The following is a 17,176-nucleotide window of genomic DNA, read 5'->3' as shown; positions in this document are numbered from 1 at the left end:
TTTAAAAAATTACCTCTTTCTTCCAGAAATATATAAAAAAGAGAGCTCTTTCAAGATGGATTAATACCCAAGAAGATGGTTAGACATTTATTCCTACCTCGCATCTAAATAACGCCCAGTAATCAACGTCAGACCTCTCAGTGCAATAAAGGTATCCCTTCCCCAGCAGCGGAAAATTCCAGATGAAAAATGTGGTAAACCTATGGAGTAAACATGATGAACTAAGTAATTAGATTATTTAACATGAAAGATCTTCACCCATGCACCAAATGGAGAGAGAAGAATGTTTGTAGTAGTCTTCATTTCATTTACTGATGTGTATATTGTTTAATAAATTAACTCAAACATTTCTAATATGTTAACACAGTTCTGAATGTGAAAGGCCCAAACATTACAAAAAGGAAACAAGGATCAAAAATATATTTTGCCAACATGAATGCCACATTTTAAGTACAATCATTTTTTAAAACTTTATTTTTATTAAACAGACCTCGAGTTCAAAAGTGTAAGTTAACAGTGACAAACTGCTAGGCTTATTAAGATGGAAGTAAATTCATGGCGAAAACAAGTAGCAACTTTCAGCTTAGACACAGGAGTAGAGTTGTGAGGCAGGTGCTTTTACCTTTTAAACTAAATTCTAAGCCCCTGTTCTGTCCTGTTTGTGCCACCAAATCTGACCCATAATTTGTGGTGACTGCCCATATAATACAAATCCAAATTTCAGGACCATTCAAATTGTGTCCAAAGATATTTTTGAAAAATCTCTGTGAGCTCTGTGAAGTCCTGGTCCTCATTTCTAACAGCTTGCTTAGTTATCTATCATAAATCAGAAGCTTTGTAAATGGCAACCAAAACAACAACCATTACACACCAAAACCACTACAACTGGACCAATTCTGAACCATTTTCTTTCACATGTAACAGCAGCAATTTTATATACAGGTTGGACCTCCCTGGTCTGGTATGCTGGGGACCTGACCCATCTTGGATGAGAGATTTTGCCAGACCAGGGGACGTAATTTCTGGACCCCCTTCCACTAGCCCCCCTAACCTGGCTGCAGCTCCCCACCTCCTGCTGATCCCAATGGTCAGCCATCGCTGCCATTGCTCCTAGACCTGCCAGGCATCCCCATGCTGGGTCTCTGGGACCTGCCAGGCAGCTGCATGCACCATGCTGGAGCTCCAGGACCTGCAGGGCAGCTTCATGTGCTGCGCTGGGGCTTCAGGACACTCTAGGCATGTGTTCTCCACGAGTCCTTGTCCATCAACCTACTACAGCTCCCAGCCCCGCTGGGTAGCCCTGTTGTCTAGCGCTGAGTGGCCGGACTGTCAGGTCACTGTGGACAGCTTGCTGCCCTGTCAGCCCTACAGAGATCCTTATCACTGGTCTTCCACCGGGGACATTCTGGTTCTGCAACACCTGTGCTGGACCATGGATGTTGCTTGGATCAGAGAATCATAGTGCTGGAAGAGACCTCAGGAGTTCATCAAGTCCAGTCCCCTGTCCAAGGCAGGACCAATCCTGGTTAAGAGTTTCAGCGTGTAGTGTCATAAAAATGAACCTAACCATTTCCCTGATAAAAGTTATAGCTATGTGTCTAGATAAAGCATATGATTGTTGCTGAGTGAATCAATCATGTAGGTCCTTCTACTCCATTGTTTCCATAGTAAGTTAAGAGGTCAGACAGTACAAGGACCATGGATGAAACAGATAACCAAAATTTAAGTGAAACATGTATATATGGAATACTAATCCCAAGCCATTTTTCAAAACCAGTTTATTCACCTATATACTCATGTAAAGAGTACCGTAGCCATTCTGTGCTGCCACACCAGAGAGAAAAGGATGAAGAACATTGCTTAGAAACCAGAAACTACACTAGTAGAATTCTGTTAGAACAGGGGATAAAAGTTAAGTGTGGAGGAGGGCTATATTTTGAGCAAGAGAGGGACAGTCAGCAAAGCTGTAAAAAGAAGACCAGGAGTTTGAGGCCCAGAAAGTGTACATTTTTTTAAGTTAAGGGGAATGTCAGCTGAAATCTAGTCAGCTTAAAAAATAAGTTTCAAGTTCTATACTTGCCTTTGAATCCCACTGCTAATATGGGTTTTACAGACCTATTTTCTTTTTAAAAGGTCTCAGTCACTGAGAGACCTATACAATCAAGGGAAAAATGACAAAGAGCAGGGAAGAAATATGAAAGTGACTATATATAAAAGGGTGAAGATAAGCAAAATGCAAATCAAGTGATTAAAAACATTTCTCTAGTCTCTTTCATTTATATCAGTCTTAGATGTTTAAAATCTACAGTAAGTATTTTCTATGAATACATATACTGAAGCATTCCTCAGAATGTACAATGAAAGCTCTGTTAACTAGCATTGCCCCCAGCCACAATACCACCACATCTTCAGGTGCGCACACCTAATTCCCACTTGCCCAGATGGTTGTTGTGGGGCTTCTGACAGCTGGCACTGCAAGCTGATGTGATCAGCAGGTGCCTCCTTTCCCCTCTACCTGCCTCAAGCTACCAGGAGCCAGATCTGCTGGTAGGGGCCGGAGCAGAGCAATAAGCTTTGTTATCTAGTACATTCAAGTAACTGGCAACCAACATTCCCCACAAGTGCTGGATAACAAAGCAATCTCTGTATGTACATGGAAGTGCAAAAATGTGGTCATTCATTATTACTGATTTTCTAAATACTGAATATGTCTAAAGATTGACAATAAAAAAAATACAAATTTTCAATATGCATATGAAAACTTGTGTATAATCCTATTCCCTTTAAAAAAAATTCAGAAGAGATTTAGTGTTCTTTAATACCGGGGGGAGGGAAGAGAAAGGATTGCAAATAAAATATTGAACCAACTCAGTGCTTTGGCTCAAATACAAATTTAAAACGTTTTCCAGTTCTGCCCATTGTCTAAATTATGGGGCAACTATACTGGCATCAGCTCACTATTTACAACCTACAATACACACTGTACGGCACACACTCACTTTCTTCTAGATAATGCACCTTAAATAGGTGTGTAGATCAGTCAGGATAAGAAATTTGAAAAAAAATTCACCTATGGAACATTACAAAAATATATGCTCTGCACAGTTTCACTACATGAGGCATCCCAGGCTTTCTGCAACTGTCCTAAGAGATGTTGGAGGTGAGGTGAGTTCCTTTTGGCCCAGGTAGGGCTCCCCATTTCCAAAGTGAATGAAGAACTTGGGTAGAATCATGCTGACATGGAATTTCAATGCACTGAACAATTCAGAGATGATTTGCAACATAAGTCATGGGAGCTTGCTACAGAATAAAGGCCAGCATGAAGCAGGACAACGTTCTGAATATATTGTTGTTAGAAATAAAGCATTATGAGTCTTATAATGGTTCATACTTTTGTTTTACTTGATTAGAAACAAATTACTTGTCCTTTTTGAATGAAGAAGCCCCATTTCAATTAGCTATAAAACCTATAAAATGTAGAAAGGCTAAAAACATCCAAAATGCTTTTGTAAAAGAGGTGAAACTTACATTGAAAGAAACAAAGGCAAAAATAATTCCCAGAAGAATTGTCAGATTTTAGACAGATTCTAAAATATTCTAGACAGACAAATGTGTCTGGAAATAGGCAGGTTAAGTTAGTTCAGAAATCACATATTACTATATACTTTAAAAATATACTCTAAGATGATGACAGAGTAGCTCATATTGCTTATAGTTCAAGACACAGCAAAAGTTAAAGTGTTCACACATATTCCGTCAAAAACAGGTACCCAGCAAGACCAGTGTGCTAAGTAGTTGCATTGTTTTGTAAAACCACCTGCTTCAACAATTATGGAATGAGCTCTTACTTACCAGCTGCCAAAGATACACAGCACTGTTCTTTCTCTTTTGTGATTTCATTCATTCTATAGGGGACATCATGTAAAGCAGGAGACAAATTTGGCAGAGAAGGATATTTTCCTATCCCACACATCTGGACTGAACCCAAAGCCAGGTGTTTAACAAATGTTGATCCATTCTGAACAAAGCTGTAATCAAAGCAGTTGAATTGAAACAAAACCTATCTTCTCAAATTCAGCAACTTCATTGTTTAAAGTTCACCTATTTCCCCCCTTGCCATAGTTTAAAAAACCAGCTCAACAAGAGTGCTCTAGTTGCAAAACATTGTTGAAAAGATTTTTGAAAATGAGTGATTTTATGATTAAGTCGTAAAATTAACACTAAAGGGAGCTGCAGAGTTCACAGCACTTAGAAAATCAGGCCATTTATTTAGGTGCCTAAAGATAAAATTTGAGCCCCTATTTTACATTCCCCTTTTCAAATCTGGGCCTTTAGCTTTTATATTTTTTTTAAAGTGACATTGAAAGAAGATGATAAAATACATTCTTGATTAGTACAACAAAAAAAATGACACTGTCCCAAAACTGCCAATATTATGTGCTCTGTCCTGGTACAGTTTTGGTATCTGTTTTTACAGAAGAGTGATATTATCCATGTTTAAAATCAGAAAAGAACAGAAACAAAATAAATCAAGAAAAGGGACAAATTACCAAAAAGAAAAAAATACAACATATTTAAATATATTAAGATAATATGCTGCATTTCATATATATATTTGTGCAGGGATGATTGTATTCTAAAATCCTTTAAAAACTGCTAACTTTCTGTATATTGCGTAGTATTTTAATTAGTCTTTACACATAAAACTGTGTAGTACAACAACTATTCAGTGTGTTTTATAGATATGTTCTCAATTAGAACGGGATATTTAAAAAAAAAAAGTTACTGAAATTCCCGCAAGCAACAGACATAATATAAACAACATTTAACTCCTTGGTATTAAGTACAGTATGTATTATCAAAACTGTCATTCACACCTCGTGACACAGATATTATTTTTAGTTGGAAACACATCAAGTAGTAAGGTCATCCTTAAAGGAACTAAGTTGCTTCAATATACAGTAACTGGCATAAAGTGAATTAACGATGTGTATGATGTGTAAATGCACCCACTGTTAAAGCCAACCAGTACTGGATTTAACTGAGACACTGATAGCATATATAATTCCAAGGTACAGGTTGAACCTTTCTAGTTTGGCATCCTCTGCCAAGCCAGAGAATTTGCTGAATCATGAGAGTTCAATGTTGTCTAGCAGCATTGCCAACACTTCCACTGCTTACTGGGCTCTTAGACATTTAGTGGTAAATTAAAGCAAGATAACAGCACAGAACACTGAGAGCCAGGACTGGTGGCTGCAAACAAACTTGATGGGGCTGCAGGAAACTTGGTCACACCTATGATAAATGAACATCTGGCTTACTAAAGTTTCAGAGGGGTAGCCATGTTAGTCTGTAATGGAAAAAACTTTACAAAAGCTAATAGTTTTGTGGCATCTTAGAGAGTAGTTAAAAATGTAGATGGCATCATGAGTTTTCATGGGCACAACCCATTTCTTCAAATGACTGGAGTAAAGGCATCCAGGATGCAAATAAATCGCAGAAAAAGAGAGGGGATGGAGGGGGGAAAGAATAGGGGGAAAAAATGAAGACAAAAAATATGTTGTCAATTGAGTGTCCTGCTAAATGAGGCTAATAGAGAAGGTTATAAACTATTCAAGTGTCCGATGCTTAGCATTTTGTGTCATTCGGATGTGGAAAGTAGTGGCCTATCCAGAGCTGGTCTTTGTTTAAACCTCTATTCTAGGTGTCAAACTTGTAAATGAAACCCAGTTCTGTAGTTTCTTTCTCCAGGGGACTTTTGAAATTGCTTTGAAATAATACAGATACTTTCAGATTCATTAGTAAGTGCCTAGGCAAGTTGAAATGTTCCCCAACAAGTTACTGTGTGTTACCACTTTGAATCTCTGATGTGTGTCCATTAATCCTCTGAAACAAAATACAGGACTATGTAGCACTTTAAAGACTAACAAGATGGTTTATTAGATGATGAGCTTTCGTGGGCCAGACCCACTTCCTCAGATCAAATAGTGGAAGAAAATAGTCACAACCATATATACCAAAGGATACAAGACAAAGGATATGTATCCTTTGGTATATATGGTTGTGACTATTTTCTTCCACTATTTGATCTGAGGAAGTGGGTCTGGCCCACGAAAGCTCATCATCTAATAAACCATCTTGTTAGTCTTTAAAGTGCTACATAGTCCTGTATTTTGTTTCAGCTACACCAGACTAACACGGCTACATTTCTATCATTAATCCTCTGTAACAGAGACGGTTCAGTTTGGTCAATATACATAGCAGAGGGGCACTGCTGGCATTTGATGGCATAGATCAAATTGGTGGATGTGCAGTTATATGAACCTCTGGTATGGTGGCTTATGTGGGTAGGTCCAGTGATGATCTCGCTTGTATAGATATGTGGACAGAGATGGTACGGGGGTTGATTGCAGGGGTGGGTTTCTGGCGTGCTGTGTGGTTGCTGGAAAGAATCTGGTTGAGGTTGGGGGTTATCAGTAGGCGAGGTTTGGCCTGTCCCTCAAGGCCCGTGGGAATGAGGGGTCATTTTCCAGGATAGGTTGTAGACTGTTAATAATGCACTGGAGAAGTTCAAGTTGAGGGCTGTAGGTGATGACCAGTGGTGTTCTGTTGTTTTTTCTGTTGGGCCAGTCTAGAAGAAGCTGATGCCTGGGTACTTATCTGGCTCCGTCAATCTGTTTTTTCACTTCTCTGGGTGGGTCTCTAAGCTTTAAGAATGCTTGATATAGATTCTTTAGGTTTTTGTCTGTCTGTGGAACTGGAGCAAATCCAGTTGTATCTTAGGGTCTGGCTATAAACAATTGACTGAAATGTGTCTGGGTGGAAGCTGGAGGCATGTAGGTAAGTGTAACTGTTGGTAGGTTTCCAGTATAAGGTGGTGGAAATGTGATCGTTGTTGTAATTGTACTGTGGATACTCAGAATACTTACAGCCCACTATATTAGCCTCATTTAGCAGAACACTCTAATTGACAATATTTTTTTCTCCATTCTCCCCCCCATCCTTTCTTTACTATTTATTTGCAACCCATACCCCTTTACTCCATTCATCTGAGGAAGTGGGTTGTGCCCACAAAAGCTCATGGCTAACTGAAGTCATGCTGGACGTATAGTAGATTCACAACAGTACTTGTAATGGTCTATGCATGTACACTGCCGTAGAAATAATAAACATGCTAAATTGCAGGTGCACAATTTCAACTCTTGCTGACAAAACTGACCAGAGGTACTCCATTTGGGATTTAGTTGGGGTTTGTCCTGCTTTGAGTGCGGGCGGAGGTGGAAGAGACTAGATGTCCTCCTAAATTCTTTTCCAATCCTAATCTTATATGATTCTATTATGCAACCATGGTCAAGCCATCTTAAAGTAATGAAGAAGAGGCAGCTTTGAAGTCTGGAAGGTGGACCTTGTGTCCATGTCCCATTTCCTATTACTGCACTGCCAGTGGTAAATCCAAGTCCTAGAGCAACACTAAATTATTGACCATCTATTATTTTCCCTTAGAAGGTGCATATAGTTTTCATTATCAGCTTTACGCTTTTCCATTAACCAACAAGAATATTTATTTTTGCCGTTTGACAGCTTTTCTTTTTGTCCATCAGTACTATTATGCAGGTATCCATATAGTGTGGCCACTGCATTAAGCAGCTGAGAGACCCAAAGGGACATACCGCATTTATGCATTTAACATTTGCGCTGAACTGGAAGATTAATTAAAGAGAATACCTTTTTACGAGTCTAATCAGATTATTGCAGTTTCAAGGCATAATAAAATGTTAGCTGTAGAGAACCTTTTAAGAAAGCATATGTAAAGCGTTTAAATGATTATTTCTGATGCACAAGTGGATAATACAACATGTAAACATACACATACTTTTCTTTCAACACTATTATACATACCTAGACATCTGACTCCATGCCAGATCTAGAAGAGTTGTGTATGCACCCACTAATATAGCATCAAAGTAACATGGGATAAGGTAACGTGGAATCTGCTTTAGGTAGATGAACATGGCCTTCAACCATTTACCAACCTAGTAGAATAATACTTCTGTAAGTTATCAATTTCTACTTTCAGGAGACTAATAGTATGGCAGTCATACTTTGTACTGGAAGACAGGTAGAGTTCCTGTTAGTTTGCCTACACCTGTTTTTTGGGGATCATAGGCATGACTGGGAGCACCACTTATTCTGGTTGGCAGAAACTTTCCATTATAGAGTATATTTATAAATAAGTTTATAAGGAGTTGCAAGTGCTTTGGAAGATGGAATTAAAATTCAAAATGACCTGGACAAACCATAGATAGGGTTTGAAGGATGAAATTCAATAAGGATAAATGCAAAGTTAGTAAGGAACAATCAATTCCACACATCCTACAAAATGCCCATTGTGTGAGTGATGAGTACTCTGGAAAGATATCTGGAGGTCACTAGATCATATGCAAAATACCGGTCAACAACAATTCCAAAAAAAGTAATCATTGTTCTGATATGATTATGGAGTTGAAGCCCCAAGCTGTGTAAGGTGTGCTCTGGCTCTCAAACTTCTGAGGCTTGTAGCTCAGAGGGTTAGTAAGCTTTGCCACCCCTGATCTATATGGTAACAGTTACCTCTCAATATGTGAAAGAAAAATAACTTAATAAATTTATAGACTAACAGATTTATTGGAGCATAAACTTTGGTGGGCAAAGACCTACTTTGTCAGATGCCTCTGACGAAGTGGGTCTTTGCCCACGAAAGTTTATGCTTCAATACATCTGTTAAGTCTATAAGGTACCACAGGACTTCTCATTGTTTATGCAGATTCAGACTAACACAGCTACCCCTCTGATACTTAATAAATGTACTTACTTCTGCACAGGCTCCTGCACGGGATATTAGACGTCCACTGACATAGTCGATCATCCAATCTCCAGATCTCAAATTAGCACAAAAAGGATGACCCAAATCATTCTTTGGTCTAATGTCTGCCATCACTGACATTAATCCTGAAAATTCAAAGAGCATTACTGTATTACTCTTCATACGATTATCACAAACAGCAATTCCAGTTTCCAGGAATAAATCCAACATCTCAAGTCTGAAAAATTTTAAACAGAGCTAGATCAGTAATGATTTTTTCAACCCATCATTATTCCTCATAAGCTTTAAGCCCCAATTCAGCAAAGCATTTAAGCATATGCTTAACAAACTTTAGGCATGTGTTGAAGTCCCACTGGAGTCTCTAAATACTTAAATATGTTTGTGTATTTTGAAGAAATAGGTTTGTAAGCTGCTGTGCACTGCTTAGCAGAGAGAGCGAGTGGTTGAGGGAATCTCTTATTAGACCAAATTCTGTTGGTGAAAGCTTTCAAGTTACACAGAGCTCTTTTTCAAGACTGAGAAAGGTACTCCAAGTGTCCCAGATTAAAAAAAAAAATAGAACAGGTTGTTTAGCATAAGTAGTTGATGCATTCCAAACAGGGATGTTAAATTTCGATTAATCACCTAGTTGAGTAGTCGATGGAATTGCCATTGACTACTCGATTAATCATCAAAGGGGAGGTGGGGCATTCACTACCCGGGCTGCACCTCAGCCTTTTAAATGTAGAAAGAGATGCCACATTTAAAAGGCAAAAGGGCAGCAGGGATCATGAGGCAAGTGCGTTTGACTGCAGCGTTTCAACTTTGAAATGTAGCAACAGTCCCAGGGTGCTCTTGCTACATTTCAAAAGCAGAAGCGCAGCAGTCAGAACTGCTTCAGTCCCCGCTCTGCCTCTGCTTCCCCCCCATGGAGATGGTGCTAGGGAGAACTGGCTCCTGCTCCCCCCCTTGCTGCCTCTCTCTGATACAGGTAGCAAGATGGGGGCCCAAGTGACTAGTCCAGTCACTACTCGATTACCCAATCAGCTAATGCTTATCAGGTAGTCGACTAGTTGCTTACATCCCTAATTCCGAGGCAGTGTTGTGCAAACTGTGGGGCACGCAGCCCTAAGGGGCCACAGAAGAACATTTGCGCGAGGGGGTACTGAGAGGACATGCCAAACTATTAATGCCAGCCCCACATGACAGAACCCAAGTCAGCCCCTTTGGGGGACAGAGAGAGAATGTTGCCTCCACACTGACCTCACCTCAGTAGATTACCTCGCCTATAAATCAGACCATCAGATGCATCTTAGCCCACCTAAAAATCTAAGGGGGAGTAGGGCAGGTATTGGCCCTGCCCTAGTATTGCAGCCTGGCTGCAAAGTAGAAGCAGCCCACTGCTAAAGAAGCCTTGGCTATGGAGGGGAATCCAAAGAGATTGTTAATGGTCAATGGTAAAGAGTGCAAACAGATTCCATTAATGACGAGGGGAAGGACTAAGGATGATAAATTGCGGTTATCTAACTAATCATGTAGTCAATACAATTTATATCAACTACACAACTAGTCAATAAGGACTGCTATGCACAGTCACAGAGGGAGCCATCCCGCTGGGCTCTTACTATATTTAAAATGCAGATAAACAGCATCCCGGACCAGTGTGAGCTGGGACTGCTTGGTCCCGGTTCATGCAGAGTCCAGCAATCCCTGTTCGCAGCAGCCAGCCCTGTCTACTGCAAATATAGACTTCTGCCAGAGAAGTCTCCCCTATCCCTTTCCCACCACTTCTTACCCTTTTAAGCCAGCTCTCCCCAGCACCAGCTCCTGTTTTCCCCTTCCCTCTTGCTTCCTCTCATGGTGGCAGCAAGGGGAAGCGAGTAGTCGATTATTCACTTGCATCCCTATGGGGGGACACTACTGGGAAAGTTTGTGTGCCACTGTTTTAAGAGACTATTTAAGGTCAACTGGACAGTTAACCTTTATAAGTCATGCAACCAAAAAAAAGGGGGGGGGAGAGGGGTTAATGGGTTAGATGGTTGTAATGAGCCATAAATCCATGTCTTTATTAATATCATGAGTTTTATTGTCTAGCAAAGTTAGGAATTTAACTTCCCAGAGCCACTAGCGGAAACAGAACATTCTGAGAAAGGCAACAGATTGGTTGACTCCTTCAACTGTGCTGTAGTGACTTGCAGCTGTAACTTGACTGTACAATGAGAAGGGATCCAATCCACCTGCTAGGACTCAGTGGACCCACAGTAAATTTCAGACAAATACTGGGTAATCAAAGAGCCCATGTTTCCTTACATTTTAAAAATTCAGATAATTAGGAAGTCACACAATAGCATTCAGATGTTAAAATGCAGCCATTATTGACACTTCAAGTACCAAATAATATTTCTGGGCTTTATATAATGCCATTTTGACAAGAGGTAAACCTATTTGAATTGGTTTCAAAGGATTCCCAAAGATTACTACAGTTTGATTGTAAATTAAATATTTAACCTACATTCACCCCAATATTAAAGTGTGTATTTTGATTCAGTATCTTACTTTCCCATTTGCAGAGGCAACTTGGTCTTTGCTATCTGAAAAGAAGTGCACAAAATCTAACTAACTATCTGGCCATTGAAATCTTGATTGATATGATCCATTCTCTTTTTTTCTTCTACCAAAAAAAGCATGCACAAAATATTACCTTGCAAGCCCGCATATTTAAGGGGTGACCAGTTTGGTATGTTGTAACATCCTCCACCATCCTCTTGTTCCTCAGCATCACACCGATAAAGTACTTGATTCAAGTCAGCCAACGTTAATTTAGATGCAATACTAAGAAAGGGAAAAAAATCCAACATTTTTAATTACAGTATACAAATGGACATGAAGAGTTCTAGTTATGGTTTAGGCCAAGTTATTATTTAAAGAGGGATGCTTACATTTAGACTACTGAAAACAGGCTGATTTTCAAGGGTAGCAAGCAACTTGCAGCTATTCATGACTTCCAAAAAATCTGGCCACTTATTTACAAACCTTAGTATTGATATAAGAGTATAACTATAGGTTAGTTTTAAAATGGAACAAACCTCCTCCCCAAAAATCTCATTTTTTACAAGGTTTTTAAAAAAAAAAATCTCATTTCTTTCTATAATGCTAACTATATAGTAGATTTTTTTATCATTGCAGTTAAGAACATAATTAATATCTACTAGTTTTTTGACGGGTGTGAGAGTTTAAAAAAGCCATGTTGATAAAATCATCTGAACACCTTTCTGAAAGATGTAAAATTTCCTGGCAGAAAAATCAATCATCAGGGAACACAGAACTACTCATATGAAAGAGGTAAGACTTTTTAAAGTCTGAACCACTACTTTCTGAATCTAGTTTTCTAAACATACTTGCTCATACATTAATTAAAATAGACCCAGTAATTATAATTCCTCAGCACTGGCAGGTTGATCTCTGATTCTAATCTAGCTTTCTACTAGATGTAATCTAACAAATGTAAGGCATACTTACGAAGAAAAAAGATGTTTTAGTATAGGTGCTGACTGGTCATCAGGAAGACTTCCCGATTTAAAATGAGGACTGAACTGGATCAGGTGATTACGGAGTATACCAACAGCCTCTTGTGCTTTAGGGTCAAGGCTAACTCTGTAAATGTCAGTGCACAAACTGTAGAAGTTAGCAGCTCTAACCACTATTTTTGAAGTAATGGAATTAGACTAAAAAACCCCCCCAACACCAATCCATTTAAACTAGTACAGCCAATTAACACATTTAGTAAGTAGAGAATCATCATCATATACCTGAATATTATCACACTTCCTGGGGTTAAGTTTTCAAATTCTATTTCTTGAACAAATTCATTGGGACCTTTTATGGCAGTTCCAGCTTGCTTTATAATTTTACTTTCTCTGATCTTAGAAAAGAAGAGATAATTGAAACTATAAAGAATTCAGATTTCCCTCTTAGGTAAGATGTTGTATCTACTAGCATAAAGAAAATAGTGTAATTACCTGGATGTGTTCTCTGATCTCTACTGTGTAATTAGGTAATCCGTTAATAAAATGCTCATCTTTTTTGTAAGGACTAGCATTTCTCTCCATAGTTCTAGCCTCAAGCACTACCTCTTCAATTTTGCCTATAAACAGTTAATCACATATAAAACCAACAACTCAAAATACGCACACACAAAATGAATGTATATGTCAAGGTATTCTTTGTTCTAAAACATGTTTAATTTGTTCTTCAAGCAAGATTTAAACTACAGAAAATGCATCTCACAATTACTAAATACATCTGATAGATCTGGAAGGGAATACAGATTTTATAGCTCTATACATTACGTCTTTCACTCTTGATTACTTGATAAAATGCATTCATTATTCACTTATTGGTCAGGGTGTAATCTAAGCTATAACTTTCGTAACTCACACTCAGTTATAGTGATATAATCATGGATTACAAACAACCACCTGATACAACACCATTAAAACCAACAGGTGACCTGCTAGAGGTGATTGTATCTATTTGGGGGGTTCTGACTTTCGCAAAGCGCTGCAACACTTCCTAAGCAGCTATCAACAGAACACATCAGTTTTTAAATACACAGAGGAACCACCTTGATCTTCAAAAACCTTATTTGCTTTATTTAATGATCTAAAACTTAAAGGCTCTGAATCCTACAAGCACTTACACATGTGCTTAACTTTAGGCATGTTAGCAGTTCCACAGACTTCAGCGGAATTGCCATGAGAGAAAAGTCAAGCAAGTGAAGAAATGTTTGCAGTTTGGGGTTTACAAAAAGTAAAATATAAAAAGTTGCAATGGCTCTTTCAGAAATGTTACAGTGGCTAAGATCAAATAGCCACTTCAATGCAAAAAGGCTCAATTAACTAATGCTGTTTGCACTAAGTCTTAAGAACTTGCAAAAATACACATGAAGAATTTATTGTGCCAGATCTTACTCACATTGGTGCTTTTTTTTACACTAGTGCTTACAACCAACTTATACCCACATATCCAAAAATTCTTTATCTGTTACTACTAGTAGTACTTAAGAAAACTGTAAAAAGAGATTTAGATTACAGTATATGGAAAAAATAGAACTTTCCCTATATTCCAATGGCTTTCTGCTAGGGTTAAAAAGTTTCTCCTGCTTGTGTGGCTTATTTGCAACATGAAGAAAGGAAATGGAACCACAAAATTTCCATGGGGATATAAGGGTAGATGTATTTTTTTTAAGTCAAAAGTGGTTCAAATTAGTATTAGCTACAGGCAGTCCCCGGGTTACGTACAAGATAGGGACTGTAGGTTTGTTCTTAAGTTGAATCTGTATGTAAGTCGGAACTGGCGTCCAGATTCAGCCGCTGCTGAAACTGACCGCCAGTTCTGACTTACATACAGAATCAACTTAAGAACCCCAAGCGTCCCCAAGTCAGCTGCTGCTGAAATTGATCAGCAGCTGATTCCAGGAAGCCCGGGGCAGAGCAACTCTGCCTCGGGCTTCCTGTAGTCAGCGCTGGTCAGTTTCAGCAGCGGCTAAATCAGGACGCCTGGGGCAGAGTAGCTGGGGTGCTGCTGGGTTGGACCAGTAGCGCCCAGAGCGGCACTGCGGGACCAACCGGAAGCACCCAGCTGCTCTGCCACAGGTGTCCGGAGAAAAGCCTAGTCTGCTGGGGGGGGGGGGGGGAGGGTACTAGCTGCGCTCCCCCCACCCCAGCAGACCAGGAAGACATGGGCGGCGGACCGAGATGCACCGCGGTCCCGCCGCCTGGGTCCTCCGCGGCTTTGCTCCCCGTCTCCCTGGTCTGCTGGAGACCAGCATACCAGGGAGACGGGGAGCAAAGCCTCTGAGGACGCCGGCAGCGGGACAGCCGCGGGGCGTCTGGGCTGTCCCGCTGCCAGCTTGCCCTGCGGCTTTGCAAAGCCTCGGGGAAGCCGGCAGCGGAGCAGCCCAGGCACGCCTGGGGTGCCCCGCTGCCCGAGCCCCCCCCCCCCCCCCGGCTTTGCAAAGCCTCGGGGAAGCCGGCAGTGGAGCAGTCCAGGCGCTCCTGGACTGCCCCGCTGCCCAAGCCCCCCGCGGCTTTGCAAAGCTGCGGGGGGGTTCGGGCAGCGAGGCAGCCCAGGCGCTCCTGGACTGCTCCGCTGCCGGCTTCCCGCGGCTTTGCAAGGCCGCGGGGGGGGGGGGTGGGGGGGAGGGCTCGGGCAGCCCAGGCGCCCCTGGGCTGCCTGAGCCCCTCCACGGCTTTGCTCTGCGTCTTCCTGGTCTGCAGACCAGGGAGACGCAGAGAAAGCCCCAGAGTACACGGGCGGCAGGACCGCGAGGTCCCGCAGTCCGTGTACTCTGGGGAAGCCCCGTTCGTAACTGCGGATCCGACATAAGTCGGATCCGCGTAAGTCGGGGACTGCCTGTATTTGTGGTACCTTTATATACTTTCATATCTATGCATTTAATGTTGCATACTAATCACAAAATCTTTAATAAGTAGAAACAATAGAGTTTCACCTTTATGCTTTAATCTCTTGGATACTATTAACTCTTAAAAACAGGTTTGAATACCTGGGATGCACATTTGAGGCACTTCTTTGCTGTAGGAGGTGGTTTTGGGATCTCTGAAAGCAGTGCGAGAAACAGCCACTACAGACTGGTGTGTGTTAGGACAATGTCTTGTTACTGCTACTATATCTTCATCAACTTGATCCACATATACCTACAAAATACATAAGTCAACACATTCTTATTCTGAAAATAAATGTAACTGAGTGAAACAATTACACTTCAATTTCTTGCCTGAATGAAGCCTTTCGCTCCCAACTCTTGGTGCAGCCTGTTCATGGCTAGCCTTCCTGCTATAATTCCAGTTTGGAAATTAACCTCACCAGGAGTAGAGGTTGTCGCAGTTGGATTCCATTTGGCATAAAACCTCTCTTCGGAGACTACAGAAATCTGCAAATAATTAAACTTTAGCCATACATAAACTATTCTGAAAAATAACTAGAAATCTCTCTCTCTCCTCCTCCCTCCTCTTCTTCTATCAGTTCATTTTCCACAGATACAGTGAAATAGCTAATAAGCTATCTCTTTGAAATTTTAAATGAGTAAATCCCATAATTTATTGTATAAACTTTAATATTTGTAATATTGGTATTCTAGTATTATAATAGCGATGAATTTTTTGTAAAAAAGTAAGTCAACCGCAGTTTTAAAGAGGAGACACAGACCTGGTGGGGTACTAACTCATCATAGCCTTTGGTGCTTCCTGTAGCACAGCAGGCCATGGACACGATCATTGAGCTGGGAAGAGCATCATACACAGATCGGTGCTATTTATAAGAATTAAAAAAAAAAAAAAAAAAAAAAGAGTAAAATTAACCTAGTCTATCATCTTTTTATTTCCTTCCAAACACAAGAAATTCAAATACTTATTTTACAGAAGAACTCACTGTTTACTGGATGTGCTTATAGCACTAATCACAGATTAAAACTTTTATAAGCTTTTATTTAAAATCATCACATGAAGTTTAAAAGAGCAGAGCTCCTAACAATGTCATCCCAGTGCCCAATCTTCCTCTGATCCTCCCAGTATTACCCATTCTGTACATCCCAGGATCAGATTAAGAGAACAGGTGAAGAGGAAACCTTTACAAAGTTTATAATAGGTGGACATGCAAGAGTCAAACCAGAATGTATTTACTAGATTTTTATGCTTCTATCCCCAAAGGGACAGGTCAAAAGATTGTGGGAAACACTGTATAATTCCACTTCATATAACTTTTTAACTAGTCATGTCTTTCCAAAACATCATTCAAAAGTAATTCCTGATTTATAACCTTTATGAATTGACATGACAATCACACTACCAAAAAAAAAAATTGTTTCCATGTTAAATACTCTAACAAATCTAAAATAACTGAAGAGCTTACCTGAATAAGACATTCATTATCATGTGTAACATCCATAAAAAGTGCATGTGCAATAGCTGGCATTAATGGTCTCAAACGAGGCTGAACAAAAGACCCAACCGGTTCGCCTCCAAAACGGTAAACTAATCTTCCCTCTTCATGACTGTTATACGCACTCATTGCCTCTACGGAACAAAACTTGTGTGAGTGTTTACAGGAGACTTATTGACATAACTAAAGGATATCCAATAGGAAGGCTACAATAAATGCCTTCATATTTGGCATACTAAATAATCAAAGGTATTACTTAATATTAAAAGAATATTAAACTTTAATTATAGGTAGAGTGTCCACAATTTGAGTGCATCCACCATGTAATGTGTCATGGTGTGTTAGGGTAAAAAAGGAAAAACATTAAAAAAAAAG

The 17,176-nt window shown here is 40.0% G+C and overlaps 1 protein-coding gene across 4 annotated transcripts in view; it reads right to left on the bottom strand.

The window, feature by feature from the left end:
- Positions 1 to 17,176, bottom strand: part of AGL (amylo-alpha-1,6-glucosidase and 4-alpha-glucanotransferase) — a 68,286-nt gene that overhangs the window by 25,190 nt on the left and 25,920 nt on the right. For all 4 annotated transcript variants that reach the window (XM_014571907.3, XM_075936601.1, XM_075936602.1 and 1 more), the window contains exons 14-25: positions 16,772 to 16,935; positions 16,070 to 16,171; positions 15,639 to 15,794; positions 15,408 to 15,558; positions 12,862 to 12,986; positions 12,652 to 12,764; positions 12,362 to 12,496; positions 11,544 to 11,674; positions 8,852 to 8,988; positions 7,900 to 8,033; positions 3,853 to 4,028; positions 98 to 200 (exon numbers count right to left, since the gene is read on the bottom strand). In XM_014571907.3, coding sequence (XP_014427393.2) covers positions 98 to 200; positions 3,853 to 4,028; positions 7,900 to 8,033; positions 8,852 to 8,988; positions 11,544 to 11,674; positions 12,362 to 12,496; positions 12,652 to 12,764; positions 12,862 to 12,986; positions 15,408 to 15,558; positions 15,639 to 15,794; positions 16,070 to 16,171; positions 16,772 to 16,935 — 1,627 coding nt within the window. The remainder of the gene's footprint in view (positions 1 to 97; positions 201 to 3,852; positions 4,029 to 7,899; positions 8,034 to 8,851; positions 8,989 to 11,543; positions 11,675 to 12,361; positions 12,497 to 12,651; positions 12,765 to 12,861; positions 12,987 to 15,407; positions 15,559 to 15,638; positions 15,795 to 16,069; positions 16,172 to 16,771; positions 16,936 to 17,176) is intronic.

This window comes from Pelodiscus sinensis, chromosome 9, assembly GCF_049634645.1.
Source record: "Pelodiscus sinensis isolate JC-2024 chromosome 9, ASM4963464v1, whole genome shotgun sequence".
NCBI classification, from domain to species: domain Eukaryota; kingdom Metazoa; phylum Chordata; order Testudines; family Trionychidae; genus Pelodiscus; species Pelodiscus sinensis.
The sequence above is the reverse complement of the archived record's forward strand: the minus strand, read 5'-3'. Positions and strand labels throughout refer to the sequence as shown.